This window comes from Pygocentrus nattereri, chromosome 20 (genome assembly GCF_015220715.1).
Source record: "Pygocentrus nattereri isolate fPygNat1 chromosome 20, fPygNat1.pri, whole genome shotgun sequence".
Lineage (NCBI taxonomy): Eukaryota > Metazoa > Chordata > Actinopteri > Characiformes > Serrasalmidae > Pygocentrus > Pygocentrus nattereri.
In genome coordinates this window covers 25,681,547-25,698,232 of record NC_051230.1, presented here as the reverse complement: position 1 = coordinate 25,698,232, position 16,686 = coordinate 25,681,547, and the positions used below count along the sequence as shown (strand labels likewise).

The 16,686-nt window shown below is 38.7% G+C and overlaps 1 protein-coding gene across 7 annotated transcripts in view; it reads left to right on the top strand.

Annotated features, from left to right (window-relative positions):
- LOC108437401 (probable E3 ubiquitin-protein ligase HECTD4) overlaps positions 1–16,686 on the top strand; it is a 123,977-nt gene that overhangs the window by 82,238 nt on the left and 25,053 nt on the right. For all 7 annotated transcript variants that reach the window (XM_037531309.1, XM_037531306.1, XM_037531307.1 and 4 more), the window contains 9 exons: positions 5,105–5,310; positions 5,516–5,646; positions 5,816–6,021; positions 8,680–8,859; positions 9,029–10,413; positions 10,494–10,701; positions 10,949–11,172; positions 13,045–13,190; positions 16,280–16,383. In XM_037531309.1, the coding sequence (XP_037387206.1) occupies positions 5,105–5,310; positions 5,516–5,646; positions 5,816–6,021; positions 8,680–8,859; positions 9,029–10,413; positions 10,494–10,701; positions 10,949–11,172; positions 13,045–13,190; positions 16,280–16,383 (2,790 nt within the window). The remainder of the gene's footprint in view (positions 1–5,104; positions 5,311–5,515; positions 5,647–5,815; positions 6,022–8,679; positions 8,860–9,028; positions 10,414–10,493; positions 10,702–10,948; positions 11,173–13,044; positions 13,191–16,279; positions 16,384–16,686) is intronic.

Genomic DNA, 16,686 nt, shown 5'->3' with positions numbered 1-16,686 from the left:
AACACAAAAATAAAATTGTGCCTGTTTTCCACACGTAACAATCGTCTGGTGGTTATAATATATCATACATGCGTGCATACACACTTATATATGTATATAGTACCCTGCAGAATTATTATTTCTCAGCACTTGGGAAAAATTTAATCAGAAGAATGAAAACTAAGGTAAAACTAGTAAGACCCATGTATCTGTGTATTATTTGAACTTGCAATGCTCTTCACCAGGTACATGTTGTTCTTTTCTTTTGTGCTGTCCCTGATGTCAAACCACACGCACAGTATATGGGCAAAAGTATTTGTACATACCTCTTAAATCATTGAATTCAGGTGTTTCATTCAGCCCTACTGTCCCAGATGTATAAAATCAAGCACCAAGCAATGCAGTCTTCCCTTACAAACATTTGTGAACGAATGTATCATTCTAAAGAGCAAAATTCTTTCTGCCTAGATATTCCAGTCGCATAGTGAAAGGCACATAGTGCATAAAAGTATCTAATGCCCTGCTAACTGCAGATTTCCAAACACCATTTACCGTTAACATCAGCAAAAAAACAGTGTGTCCCGGGAGTTTCATGGCATGGGTTTTCATGGTTTCCAAGGACAATGCCAAGTGTTGAGTGGTGTAAAGCATACCGCCATTGGAGTGATGAATCACGCTTCTCTATCTGGCAGTCTGGTGGACGAGTGAGTTTGGTGAATGCCTTACCTGTATTGTGCCAACTGTAAATTTCGGTGGAGGAGGAATAATGCTATAGGGTTGTTTTTCACAGATTGGCTTAGGCCCCTTAGATCCAGTGAATGGAAATCTTAATGTTTAAGCATACCAAGACATTTTGGGCAGTTGTTTGCTTTCAACTTTGTGGGAACAGCCCCTTTACTGTTTCAGCATGACTGTGCCCCAGTGCACAAAACAACCTCCATAACGGCATGGTTGGGTGAGTTTGGTATGGAAGAACTTGCCTACACAAAGCCCTGACCTCAACCCCTTCGAACACCCTTTGGATGAACTAGGACGGGCATGGGTGAATGTAGGAATTTTTGCACGGACATACTCCAAAGCCTTGTAGAAAGCCTTCCCAGAAGAGTGGAAGCTATCATAGCTACAAAGGGGGGAACATCTACATATTAATGCTGATGGGTTTAGAATGGTATGTCAGATTGGTATACATGTACGATGTATTTATATACCTGAGCCATCTAACAGAGGGAAGTGCTTGGAAGAGGTAATGTCCAGGATGAGAGGTATCAGCTCATATCTTTATGACCCTGCTGTTGCATATATCCTGAAGCGTTAATAGATTACATCGGATGATCTTCTCTACTGCAGTGGAGTTTGGCTCTTTCTTCTCCTTATCCATAGAATCCGTATAGATGATGTGAGTGCACTTGATGATGTGTACAACTGGATTATCAGAAACTGCAGCAGATTTAATTCATTCAGCTGCCTTAGAAAGAACATTCTCAGCTGTGCTTTCTTGGTGTTGGAGACTGGCTGTGTTGCTCTTCCACTTCAGGGCCCTAGATTAAGTGGTGCACAAGAACTTCAGTTACTCCACAGTGGAAACCACAAACCCATTGTTGTTGAGGGAGGTTGCACTTGAAGTCCACCACCGTCTCTACAGATGTAGTCATTTAGTCCTGTAACAGAATGGCTGACCCAGGCTTGTTTTGTAATAACTTATCTGCCACTGTGTAGTCAGTTACAGCTGGAGTTATGTTAGTCCAGGTGTTTTCAAGGCAAGGAATGTTAGAGACGCATGAGAGGAAAAATCTCTTGGGGTCATGATAACCTGTAGTATAGCAGCTCACTAGCCTGACTAGTGTGTCCATTCACCTCACCTGCGGTGCGCCTCTAACGCCTCCCATGTATGAGACAACTGACTTGAGAAATTAAGATGTGAAACATTCATTTTTGCAGAGACAGAGAGGCTACAGCGTGCTTATATGAACACACCATCAGTCTATCTGTATATTGTTCAGTATATAATCAGTGAGTAAATGCCGTTCGGTCAAGCTTAGTATTATTATTTCTAACAGAAGGCTTAGATAGAGTTAGTATTGCTATAGGCATGCTGTATCTGCCAGTACGTAAGGATCAGGTTTTGATATCAGTATCTGTATCATAAGGGAAAAAAAGTGGTGCTGATGCTTTACTAGTTTCAGTGTTTTGTTCATCATAGCTTTTAGGGTGGATGGTGTAACTAAATATGGCCCAAGAGATTTTCTCATTTTTGTTTTCTTAAGAGCCTGTTAATATCTTACTTATTGATGGTGAGATGAACAGGGGGTGGAAAGGAGAGATACAGGGTGGGGAAAAAGATCAGTAGACTGGGAGAAAGAAGCTGGAGATTTCAGGTCATAACTGAACTGGTGTTTTTGGAAGAGGAGAATTCTATCCCTACTTGTTAATACTGTCTCCTTTTTCACACAAACTCACTCTCACTCATTGACCCAGAGGGGCCAACTTTGAATGGTGTGTTTAAACTGACAAATCTTACACATTCTGCCTGTATGGAACCTAAAACACAATAACATCTATTTTTGTGACTGCCTGGTTCTCACCAGCACACTGGGGAGTGGAGGGGTTTAGGGCAGACACAGTGGGCACAACAATAAAAAGAACGGCCCTCGAGTATGACTCACCTCCCTTCTTACGAAAGAGCCATTCAGAAGAACGGTATCGTTCATGAATGTCAAATCGTATATATTTTAGTGTTTAGTGTTAATATTTCAACTAGCCCAAACTGATCCTTGCTGTCACTTAGACTACAGAGACTGCTGTTGAAAGAGATCAATAAATAGCATCAAAACTATGAAAGATACTTTACTTACAGCTGTGTAGTAGCGTTTTTCTGATGTGGAACAAAACCCACTCTTCTCCACTGCAACTTGATTAGATCAAGGTTAACTATTGTAGCATAGTCACTCAATGCACTTTATTAAAAGGGGACCTATTATGCTTTTCTATTTTTTTCCCTTTCCTTTAGGGTTTTGTATAGCATTTTGCTGCAAAGTTCAAAGTACACAGCAGAGGGAGTAACACTCTCTTACAGAGATCACTTTTCTCAGCTGCTTGAAATACCTCATGGGAATTCCAGCCCTTGTCTCTGACACAAGGTGACACAACCTCATAATACAGTCCTTATTGCCCACCTACCAGCAAGCTTTGCGTGCTCTCACACAACACACAGCAGCTATTGGAGGCCAGGAAGAGTTTGTTGAGTTTTGTAGCCTTGTTAAGAAGTTGCTTAGCCGACTTTGAGGATTGGACTATGGCTCAAACTGATACAGCAGAACCAATGCATTTGGGGAAAATAAAGCCACACCGGTGTTTACAGCTGCTCAGGAGAGAATGGTCTGTCTGCAAGACAGGGGCTGGATGTGAAGAGGACGGAACCGTTCTGGCAGTTGACCAGTCAGTACAGAATTGGGCCAGGTGTCCAGTCAGAGCACACTCAGCTCATCAGGAGGCAGGGCTTAAAGATATAGGAGCACTAACAGAGCATTTCAGGCAGCAGGTAAATAGAAATGTACATTATGTGAAAAATGTTGTATTTTTGGAACATTGAAGCATATAAATCTATTTGACCCCAAAAATAAGATTATGAACATTGAAAATGTGCATAATAGGTTCCCTTTAAAATAATATTGTAATGACTAAACTATTTTAAAGTGCATTGCACTCATTTACACTAACAAGTTGTTCATTCTAAGTAGTTTACTCAGTATGGCACCTTTATATCTGTGGCCGCTAAACAATGGTTCCTCAGTCTAAAAAGAAAAAGGTATCGACTTGTCGCTATTTATAAATATAGTATTTTTTCACTCTTTGGTTAAAAGTTATTAGAACAGCTTTATTAATTAATAATTTATTAATTAAATCAGTCAAATCACAGTTACTTAAATGCCCAATATTCAAATCTAGAATGTTTGGCTAAAAATCTGGGTTGCCAGCAGTCAGAGTGAAAATAGAAGTTCATTTAGGTCTCCTTTCGATGCATCGCACTGTTCTCCAAGCCTTAACTGTGTCAACTGTTTTTGGATCATTGCCGTGCTCCTTGGCGGCAAAATTTCTAAGATGATGCCTTCTCCGAGTTTAGACATCCACTGCTTGCTGCTCATTTTAATTATTTATTATGTATCCTTTTAAGATTAGTTTGATGAATTACAGCTTTTAATTATGCAAGGTAAACGCCTTCTAGATGTTTTAATACAGCTTTAAAAGCTTTAGGAGGTTGGGCTGTAAGAACAATGTCATAGAGTCGTCTTTTTTTGTAATTAAAGAAAATGTACAAAATGTTGGCGTATGACCATCATTCACAGTGTAGCTGAGCATAATATAAAATATAATCAAAGAACAGGAATTGAAAAACAAAATTGGAATGTACTAATAAAGAAAAATAAAAACAAAATAAGATAAAGATTCAAGTTGAATAGAAGCGTTAATGAATAAAATAGTCATGGCATCAGTGAGTGGAGGTTTAGAGTATCCTGTAATTAATTCCAGCCCACTGATGCACTGTAGCTAAAAGAATTTCATGGTTCAGTAAAACTAGAACTTGTCTAATAATTTCCATTGATTACCAGGAGCATAGATGTAATATAAGATGGCATATGGCTGGAGAGTGCCTTATTTTTTATATTAAAAATGCCTTAATTATGCCTTATTAATTATATTAAAAAAAAAAAAAAAACGAAGCCAGGGTGTTTCCTCTCATACTGCCAGATGTAGCCAGCTATCTTTTTCATACAGTGTGCAATAATGAGTTTTCTGAGAGTTACTAGTGTTGAATTTCTAAGCTGGTTGATAGATTGAATTGAAGTTTGAAGTCAAATCCTTTTCCTTTTGTGCATTAAGAACCATATTTTGAATCAGTGATCTGAGATTTTGCCCTAATTCATTAACTAGCTTACTCATATAATATAATATTTAAATATACATTTGCTGTCCCATCATATGCCAATGTCCTTGCGTTCAGTGCTGGATTTTGACAGGATAGTGATATTCAAAGTGTTAAAAATCAATATCGGAAGACGGCATGAATATAATTTTCTTTGCATTTAAAACTAATTGGTACTGTTTGCTGTCTTTCTCTCTACTGTAGATGGCTCCATCAGCTCAAGCTCCATCTTGCTTGCCCAGTCAGTGCTTCACAACCTGCAAGGCCAGAGCTGCTCCCCAACTGAGCTCTTCTACCAGGGTAATGCACAGACCATCCGTGAGTGGCTGACCGTAGCCATCAGCAGAGCCCTGCACCAAGGAGAGGACGGCTTGTTGGAGCTCACCAAACAGATCTGCTGCTTCCTCCAGGTACTAAAGTTTCAATTTCCTCATTCATTTAATTGTGCACTGTGAGATTCTCTGTCTGAGGTCTTGTAACATAAATCAAGTAAAAGTTCTCATACATTAAGTAATATTTGCTGTTTTCCACTTTTTTATTTTTAATTGAAATGGAGATGTGATGTGAATGTATAAAAACATTTGTTACTTATATTTTTGCATGGTTTAAATCAAGAATGCCCCAGAGCAGTTTACATCAGAGGAGTTCCCAGTCTCTGAGTCGAAGGTCAGCATGGATGTCAACTTTCCTGGTGCCACATTTGTGGTTGTCTCTTGTAAAGAGAGCCAGCTTGGTTGCCGAAAAGAGTGAGTTCTCACAATTACTTTCTTTTGAACTTTGAAACCAGCAAGTCATTGACTTTGTCCTGTAAAATGGGGTAACTCAATATTAAATATCATTTAAGTGCTCTTATTGAAATGTCTTATTGTAATTCTTTTATCACCATGTCTTTTTCACAATTTTCCTGTCCTTCAGCTCCTCTCTGTATAAGGCTCCTTGGGCTCGGGTCATGGTGTATGGGTTGGGGCACAAGGTGCGACGTAATGGCCAGCTTAATCTGATGGAGGCTGTATGTTACCCTCTGGATGCTTCCCCCTCTAATACTGGCCTGACACCACCTCCTACAACCAATCAGTACCCTACCATTATCATTCCCACTGACAAAGTGCACATCAAACTAGGTACGTTGCAATGTGACATTTTACATCAGTAAATATATTTGGATCATTATAGTTACACAAAAAAATACATTTCTGTCCAACATTGATATATTGTAGGTGTAGATGGGGAAAGGCCTAACTGGCATAAACTCATAAGAAAGAGTTTATAAAGAGAAATTTACTAAGTGGTGGATGATCAAAATGCTAGTGTATGGTGAAGTATGTGTTCTTCACCATTTGTCATCATAAAATTAAGCTACATGCTCAAATCAGTTTTGATATTTGAATATACAATCCCATTTCCAAAAAAGTCGGGACGCTGTGCAGAATGTAAATACAAACATTTAAACCATATATTTCATTGACAGTAGTACAAAGAAAACATATCAAATGTTGAAACAGAATATATATATATATATATATATATATATATATATATATATATATATATTTTTTTTTTTTTTTTTTTTTTTTTTTTTTTTTTTTTAATATGGCCAATTTCAATTTGCTGCCAGCAACATGTTCCAAAATAGTTGGGACAGAGGCAACAAAAGGCTTGCAAACTTGTGTAATGTTAACGAACATTCCAGAGAGGCTGAGTCTACACAAGCAAGTAGTGCAATAATTCAAGGATAACATTTCTCAATATTGAACAGCAAAGAACTTTGCTTTTCATTTTCTGTGGTACATAATAACATTAAAAAATTCTGAGAATCTGGATAAATCTCTGTATGCAAGGGACAAGGCCAAAAAATTGTATTTGCTGGCCATGATCTTTGGGCCCTTGGGCAGCACAGCATTTAAAATAGACATTATTCTGTAGTCTAAATCACTGCATGGGCTCAGGAACACTTCTGAAAACAGTTTGTCGCTGCATTCACAAATGCAAGTTAAAACTCTAAAATGCAAAGAAGAAACCATATATAAACAGAGTCCATAAATGCTGCCACATTTTCTGGGCCCAGGCTCATTTAAAATGGACTTAGGCGAAAAGGAAGAGTGTTCTGTAGTCCGATAAATAAACATTTGAAATTGTTTTTGGAAATTATGGACACTGTCCTCTGGGCTAAAGATCACTCAGTTTGTTATCAGTGCACAGTTCAAAAGCCAGTATTCATGATGGTATAGGGCTGCATTAGTGCACATGGCATGAGTGACTGGCACATCTGTGAAGGCACTATTAGTGCTGAATGATACATACATGTTTTGGCAAAATATGCTGCCATCAAGATTTTTCAAGGAAAACATGACACCACTGAAAACATTTGGTGTATTATGAATATATAATGAAAAATATCACAAATGAGTCCCCGAACTGTTGAGCAGCTAAAATTCAATATCAATCGAAATTGGGAAGACATTTCACTTTCAAAAGTACAGCAGTTGGTTTCCTGTTGTTGGCAACAAATTCAAAATGGGCTTATATTTTTCAAAAAACAAAATTTCTCAGCTTCAACATTTGACATGTTGTCTTTATATATATATATATATATATATATATATATATATATATATATATATATATATATAAAATCTCTCTCTCTGGGTGAATAGGATGGCCCTCCTTCTCACCCAATCATCAGCTAACATAATGGAACTGGCAGTAAGCTCTCCCCCTCAAAGCATGTTAAGCTGTCCACACGTGACTCAGAAGAAAACACTACTAGCCTTCACTCTGCAAGCACTGGTAGTGTCCTGTGATTGGGTTGGTCTAGCTAGTGGGTGGAATTGGGGAGAAACCTGGACAGAATGACCAAAAAAATAATAATCAGGGTTCACCAGTGCAAGCAAAATTCTCCCATTTAATTTTTTATTTTTTTTTTAAATATGACCAGAATTTAAGATTTTTTCACCCATGCGAGATAAAGATTTGGAGCCAAACGGCCTATCACTTAATTGTGCACCAAAAGAAAACTGCAGAATTCTCACTGATTTGTGGCCTCAAGTGCTAGTATATGTATACATGTACCCTATACATGATAACAAGAAAATTAAGCCTGTTGGCTTATCATGCATATAAGAAACCTAACTGACCTGCTAATTAACTACCCTGCATAGCTGTCAAATCTTTAGTTAAAAGACTTTTACCTCTGACGTGATCTTGCTGCGTGAACGTAAATCTCATGGGTTTTAAGATGTGGTTTGTTGTTTGTTGCACTGTAGTATCACAGAAACTGTGCTGACTGCCCTTTTTTATCAAACAATAACACTATCAAATTAATATTAAACATGCTACCAAAACTGCTGAGCAAAGCAAACTTCACACTCACACAAGTGATGGGCATTCTGACTCCTTGAAGTAAGTCAGATCTGTTCACCAACAATGACCATCTCTTTCAGTTCCACAAGTGCTCCTCATTCAGTTATTGAACCACCATTTACAGCCATTTCTGTCTGTAACATCTTAATAGTTTTATGATTATTGAAATACTATTTATAAAACAGTGCATGGATATTATTAACTAATTTTGGAATTCAAGGCTTTGTGTACATTCAATAGTAGGGTTAGTAAACATAAGATGTTCCTGTCAGGGAGGGTTTTAAATTTATTTAAAATAATGTTAATGAATGTAAAAAAATGAACATTAAAGTGTTTTTGAATATTGTTTTTTTTTTTTTTGCCGTTTTTGCTACAGCTGAGCATTAGTAGTTCAGATTTCTGCTGGTCTCTCCTCATAGGCGTGTCTCCTGCTCCTGGGGCGGTGTTGGTACTGCATTCTTTGCCCCTAGAGTTTCCCCTGGCCATGGCCTTTGCTGAACAGTTATTGACCTGGACCCTGGGTGACAACAGTGAGCACTCAGAAGAAGAGCTGGACACCGTTCCTTCTTCAGTGCTTTTGCAGGTCGTGGAGCTACTGGGTAGGAAATGATCATTTATCTGACTGTTTTCTTACCACTGAATTTTAGTATCAGTGTTCTTTTCGTATCTGATACCTTTAAATATAACTTCCATTTTACCTCTATAATAGGAAAAAAATTTGTACCTATTTTTATTAATCAGTTACCTTATTCATCCATTTTCCATAAGGTGGGCTTCTGTGGACCACGGATCTTGCACCTTGTATCAAGGAGCTGATTTTCCACTTGCTTGCTGAGCTTTTCCGCAAGATTCACCACTTGGAACAGTGCAAAGGCCCTTCAGGTCTATCCAGCTCCATTGCACTGCTTCTCAACCCATGCCTGGCAGTGCTCATGGCACTCCAGACAGAACTCAGAAAATTATATGACCGTGAGACCCAGAGCTGGGGGCTAGCTAGTGGAAGCTCCTGTCCTTCAGGGAGCAGTGGTACTTTGGCGCTAGCTGCTGAGCAAAGCCGCTTCTCCACATACTTCCATGCCCTCATGGAGGTATGCCTAGCTGTAGCAGAAGTCACTTTGCCACTCAACGTGGGAAGTGGAACAACAGCTGTGGGAGCACTTTCATCATCCAGCGCACCCAACCTTAGCGATTCCTCATCTTCATCATCATCTTCACCAGGCCAGACTCCCCAAAGCCCAAGCTTATTGTCTAAGCGCAAGAAGGTGAAACTTAAACGAGAGCGGGCTGCAGCATCAGTGTCTGCTGTGGCTGTTGCTTCAGGAAAACGGGGCTCTGGAAGTGGCACAAGACTATCAGAAAGTGACAGTGCCTTACTAAATGTGGCTGGGGGAAAGCCCGAAGATATGCTCTGGTTTCATCGTGGGCTGACATTGCTCATGATTATACGGCACCTAACAAACAAGGATCCCCAGGGCCTTGGACTCACTGCGGATGCTGTAGCTGATGCCTGCCAAGCCCTGGTCGGTCCAACTGCTCATGGAAGGTTGCTGGTGCTGTCTGGTATTCCAACTCACTTGGAAGAAGCTGTGGTCCGTAACGCAATCCGAAAGGCTTGCAATGCACATGGGGGCCTCTTCAAAGATGAGATCTTCATTCCTCTTCAGGTAGAGGATCTTAAGAAGACAAAAGGAGCTGTGGTCAGAACTCCAAGCACTCCCCAAGATGTAAAGGCAGAGAAACCTCATGCAAGTGCTATGGACAGTCCAGATAGTTCCAGCAGTGCCACCCCAGCTGTAAGCATGAGTGCTTCAGCCTCAACTAGCCAGACCTCCATCTGCAGCTCCTCTCAGGGGGTGTCTAGAACTGCCAGTGAGCTGTCTGTGGACCAGGAGCTATTGGCAGGCACAGTAACCCCACAAGCAGCCCTTACCCAACCACAAGGACCTCTTGACCCCCACACAGTGTCTAGTCAGGAAAGCCTGGATATCTCCCTTTGTAGCACAGGAAGCCTTGGTAGTCTTGGTAGCCTTGGTGAGCAGCCTGATAGTGGAGAGACAGCCTCATTGTCAGATGGAGGATCCTTATACACAGTCACCTCACTAGACAACAATGCCAGCATGACACGACCCATTAAGGGTTATGCTGTTATAGAGGTAGGTAATGAAAAATCAGTATGGATGGATGCCATTTTGATAATTGTCAACTGGAAGATGATTAGACTTTTTTTTTACAGGTACGGGCCAGGGCCAAAGTGGAGAAAATTCGTGCCAGTCTCTTCAACAGCAGTGATCTGATTGGCTTGTCCAGCCTTGATGGTGAGGAGGAACTAATGGAGATGACGAATGAAGAGATCCTGACTGCCTCCAGTGTTAACCAGAGCCTGTTTGATACACAAGGCAGCTCTGCACTTGAGGACTACTTCCTTGATAAAACTATCAGAGGTTAGAATTTTTATATTTATTTTTTGCCTTTTTTGCTTCAAAATCTTTGTCAGGAACAATGCACATGCTAGTACTGACAGCACAAAACAATGATATCTCTCTAATGACAGCCTGTTCATGGCATCTTTACAGCAGACATGTTTAATATATTCCGTATGTGCTCGCAAATGAACCTGTTTAAATTTTGTATAGATCACTTTTTATGCTGTAGAGACTCGTCCTTACCTTGCCTGTGATGACCTTACAGGAGACAAGCTGGTTCCTGGGGCACGGGATGTGCTCACAGACATATTTAAAAGCTGCATACACTCTGAACAGATGCTAAGCCTTACACCTACCAAGCCAGTGAAAGCATCTGATATTTATCTCAGCAAAGAACAGATCAACTCACAGACACCAGGCAACCTGTTGCACGTTTTCTTCAACCACATACGACCTCCAAAAAAAATGCTTGAGGATCAACTCACACAGGTTAGTGCTTACATATATGCTTACAAGTATGTAAAGATTGGTGTACGTTCACTGACGAGTTTATCACATCCACGTTGTGTTTACACTCATTGACCATTTTTGCTTGTCCATGTTAAAGGTGTACTTTGTAGTTACAGATAACGTATTATAATCTATCTGTTACTCTGCATAATTTGTTTTGCCCCTCTTTACCCAATTCATCAATAATTAGGACCTCCACTGGACTACCACTGAGTAGGTATTACTTGGGTCATTGGCCATTTTCAACACAGCAGTGACACTGACATGGCATGTTAGTGGGTGTGAGTGGATCACACAAGGCAGTGCACATGGTGTTTTTTAACAACTCTAGGGTTAGTTATTACTGTACTCAGAATAGTCTGCCAACCACAAATATCCAGTCAACAACATTGTAAGGCAAAAAAAACAGCAATGAGGGATTGTGGATGACTAAAATAAAGTGAGCATCAACAGATGAGCTGTTCTGTCTAACTTTTCATCCACAAAGTGGACCAACAAGGTGGGTATGTCTAATACAGTAGACAGTGTGGGGAGGGGGGAAAACCAAATAAACAGAAAACAGTAAAATCGAAATCACAATCAATGCTCCAAATTAGAATATTTATTGAAAAACACTCAGCTGGGGAGATGTTCCTGGCAAATAGAGATCTCGAAAGTCAGACCAAAATTACAAGACGTTATGTTCCCCAGTTGGGTTGTTGTTACATTGTATTGGTCAACAGAGTACAAAGAAGTTATATTTCATTAGTTGCACCTAATTGTAATAAGAATAAAAAAGAGAGTGTTAGCATATGTGCATAATTAATAACCAGAAAGGAAACTCGTATATAGTCACTGAAGTCTTCTCACATCTTGTCTCTTCCAGATGAACTAGCCTGTAACTTTGTCACTTAAACAGTGATTCCCTGGAGCTTCTGAATGACATTTACGGCATTTGGCTGATGCTCTTATCCAGAGCGACTTACAATTTGCTCATTTTACACAAGTAGGCCAAGGTGGTGTTGGGAGTCTTGCCCAAGGACTCTTATTAGTATAGTGTAGGGGGCTTAGCCAGGTGGGGATTGAACCCTAGTCTACAGCGTAGAAGGCAGAGGTGTTACCCAATACACTACACTACACCAACACTTCTATCTGCTAGCTAGGCTTTGGGTGAGGAAAGCATGAGATAAGACCTAGAAATAGAATATGTGGTGTTGCTCATTTATTATTATATTATTATTATTTCTTTGCACCCAAAGAACAGTGACAGTCCACCCTCAATTTACAAGTAACATCCATATCATATAAAGCATGCATATATTGCGAGGAGGCTTATCATAAGTGAAATTACTGGGTACATATATCATAGGTGAAATTATTGGTTACATAACCACAACAGTAAGTGTGTGCAGTGTTTTAAAAACTCCATCCCATTGTAACACACTTAAATGCCTCTACCATTTCAGTGCTGCTGTAGTTCTGAGAATGATCCACTGCCCAAATGCCCCACACCATGGTGACCATGTGGGGGTCCTCATCACTGATGAATAGAGTAAAAGGGGACGAACAGATTATGCTGAGAAACACATTGACTACAATCTTTAATTGCAGAACTACATGGACAATTAGTGTAGATGGGTATACCTAGTAAAGTGGCCAGAGAGTGTATTTGGGGCTACCTTGTATGATGATCCCTAGACTCCCTAGACTTTTAACTAGTTTTAAGAGTTTTAACTAGTACTGTTTTTTTTTTTCCTTATGTATTCTGCGTTCATGAACATAAAAACAAATCATAACACAGTCATCTATGGGCAGCTTACTGTTAAAGAACAGTAACAACACTGTTTGTGCCATCATAATTTCTGTCTACAGATTCTTCGTAAATATGGCACAGTAAAACCCAGCAAATGCAAATACAGCAAGGCAGGCAAGGAGCAGCACCAGGGCAAAGTAGTCAGCACCAAGAGGCCTATTAACAAGCCCCCAATCAAAGAGAAGTCTGTACTCAACAGTGTCCGGTGAGTCATTGTTCCTGCACATTTGTTAAAAACATTTTGATCCATGTGTTCATTCAACGTAAAAGCATTTAGGTAGTCAAATTACGTGACGCTTCCACAACTTTTATTGCTTAGATACCATGTGTTGCATAACTTCTAATTGACCATATGTTTTGTTTTTTTTTTCCGCAAAGTAGGAGCTAAATCAGGAAGCACTGTCATCAAACATACAATTACAACTTCATTTCCAAAAAAGTTGAGATGCTTTGCAAAATGTAAATTGAAAAAACAAAGTGCAGTAATGTACAGTACAGAGAATAGTACAACAATATATCATGTTGAAATTGAGAAATATTATAGTTTTTTGAAAAATATAAGCCTACTTTGAATTTGATACCTACAGTATGTTCCAAAAAAGTTAGGGCGGTGACAACAAAAGGCAGGCAACAAAAGTTGGGGCAGAGGCTCTTAAATTGATGTAAAAACACCTTGTGGTTGATTGGCAACAGGACTACTGGGCATAAAAACTGTCCCAGAGAGGCCAAGTCTTTCACAAGTAAAGATGAGGAGGAGTTCACCACTTAGTGAAAGACTGCATGAACAAATAGTGCAACAATTCAAGAATAACGTTTCTCAACATAAAACAGCAAAGAACTTTTGCTTTTCATCATCTGCAGTACATAAGAATATTTAAAAAATTTGAAAATCCAGAGAAATCTCTGTATACAAGGGACAAGGCCAAAAAAACAGTATTTGCTAGCCATGATCTTGGGGCCCTAAAGCAGCACTGCATTAAAATTGGACATGAATCTCTAGTGGAAATCACAGCATGGGCTCAGGAACACTTTTGAAAACCACTGTCTGTGAAAACAATTCGGCATAACATTTACAAAAGCAAATTAAAACTCTAAAATGCAAAGAAGAAACCAGAAATGAAAAATTTAACATTTATCGTTCAGACTTACATCAACTGACCTCCCCAGTTCTTAAATGCTTACAGAGTGTTGTTAAAAGAAGAGGTGATGCAAGGATGCATCGAATTCAAAATGAGCTAACATTTAAAAAAAAAAAATTCTCAGTTTCAAAATTTGATATGTTGTCTTTGTAGAATTTTCCTTTAAAACCTGTTATACATGATTTGCGTATCATTGCATTCTATTTTCATTTACATTCTTCACAGCGTCCCAACTTTGTTGGAAATGGGGTGGCCCAGTCTGTTCTGGAGGATCAGAATTTATTTATATATATATATATATACATATATATATATATATATATATATATATATATATATATATATATATATATATATATATATATATGTGTGTGTGTGTGTGTGTGATTATCAGCTGCATGTTAGTGTTTATACTTTTTACTTAATTTCCTTTATTTGTCCATTTTTCCATTTTTTTTATATTTCTTTTTTCACTCAAATGACAAAAGATATACAGACCAACAGAACACTTTGTTTTAAAAAATAATATTTTAATTTTTAATGATCTGTCAAATTATATACACTTAAATACAGAATACAGTTGTGGATACGTGATTGCATTAGAGCTTACTATTTGCTATTTGAATTTGAATAAAGATTTAAAATAAATACCAAGCCAGCCAATCTATAAGAATGTCAGAGTCCTGCCTATGCATGAATCTGTCTGATGTCTTTCTTTTGCTATATCGGTACAAGACATCAGTCTGGAATGTTCAGTCTCTGTGCTGCTCAAAAAGGATCCTCACTCCAGAAAAAGTTAGCCCTCCTAAGGACAAACAGCTCATCCATTTTGTTTCCAAGTGGCAAACCATATAGCAGTTTTCTCACAGAAATGTAGGGATTGCTTTTTGGTGTGTGTATATATGTGGGTGTGTAGGTGTGTAGGTGTGTGTGTGTGTGTGTGTGTGTGTGTATATATATGTGTATATATGTGTATATATATATATGGTGAAGGTAAAAATTTAGTTAATTTTATTTTTAATTTGATTTAAAATAACACAGCTACAGCATTATAACAGAGAAAATACAGATGACGGAGACTACAGTACAGATAAAATAGTAAGTAGCATAAATATTATGTAGGTAACCATGCAATGGTGTATGTCACTGCATGTGAATCATTTAAAAACTGTGTCTGTGTGTTTGTGTGTAGTACAGAGCTGTACACAATGTAAAAATGTATAAATAAATACTTTAGAGTAATCAAAAAACACAATTTCCTGTAAGATCATGCAAGGAGAGCTCAGCTTTACATAGCTGAGATCTCCTGGCATGATTGCTTTGACTGTTATGTAAGCATCTTGGAGGAAGAGAGGGAAATAGGAGGAACCTCAACATGGTGAATAACTGGTGAATAGGTTGCAGCCAATAAAAGAAGAATATGAGAGGTTGTACAGGAAGAGCATAGAAGGACAAAGTGATGATCTGAGAAGTAGATTACTGTGAGATCCAGTGTTGGGGTAGGCCTGCTGAAGATCAGGTGCAACAACTTGCCTTCTCTGTGTCGGAGAAGACTTGAGATCAAAATATGATCGAGGGAGGCAGGATAACTGCAGCTTGTCAAATGAAATGTTGAAGTCATCAAGGGCAGTGAGTGGGTTTCCAACAAAGGGGAAGAGACTAGCTAGAGTGTCTAGCTCATCTATGAAGCTGCCTGCGGTATAAAGTGTAGTGGGAAATGGTCCTGTAACAGCATGGTACTGAAATTGAAACTAAAAGATAAAATTGAGAAAATTGTAAGATGTGACAGTGAGGATGGAGTGAAAGAGCAGCAAATGAAATGAATTTTTTTCACTTTGATATCATAGAGTACTATTTGTGAATGCACCAACAATGGTACATCATGTTGTAACATTAAAATGTTTTTAAAATGTCAGAGTGTGCCTACTTCACAACAGGTCTTGTGTCTATAGAAGTCAACCAACTATACATGGCGTGTGAGCTTGAGCCCATTTTATGAAAGTATGGTATACAGAATGTTAACAAAAAAAACAGTAGAATTTACTGTACTTTGAAGAATTTATTCCAAAGTATCATTTAATCACTAGCATCTGCATTCATCAAGAATGCATCAGTTATCATGTACAAATAACTATTTCTAATTTTGTTTTAACAGCACGGCATTAAGTGAGAAGAAACCTGTCCTAAAGCCCAAGTCTCCAGAGAAAGCTAGACCTGATGAAAAAGACCCTGAGAAGTCACCTACCAAAAAACTAGAAGGTTTTTGACGTTTTTATGTATACCCTTAATGTTTCTGGATATGTAACTTTACATAGTGCTGGGGTATGAGTGTTTCTCTTCATCTATGTCATGCGACTAGCCATGTGACTTTTGTGTGTCTAAAAATTGCAATAAGTAACCGTATTCAAATTACATCGGGCTGGCAGGTGGCACGGGTGGCGGTCGGGCAAGTGCACAAGCTGGCTTTGCTGGCAGATGGTTTGGGTAGACAGGCTTTTTTTTGTATTTTTATTTTTATTTAGTATTAAAAAAAATTTTCTTATCCACATAAATTATTGTTCA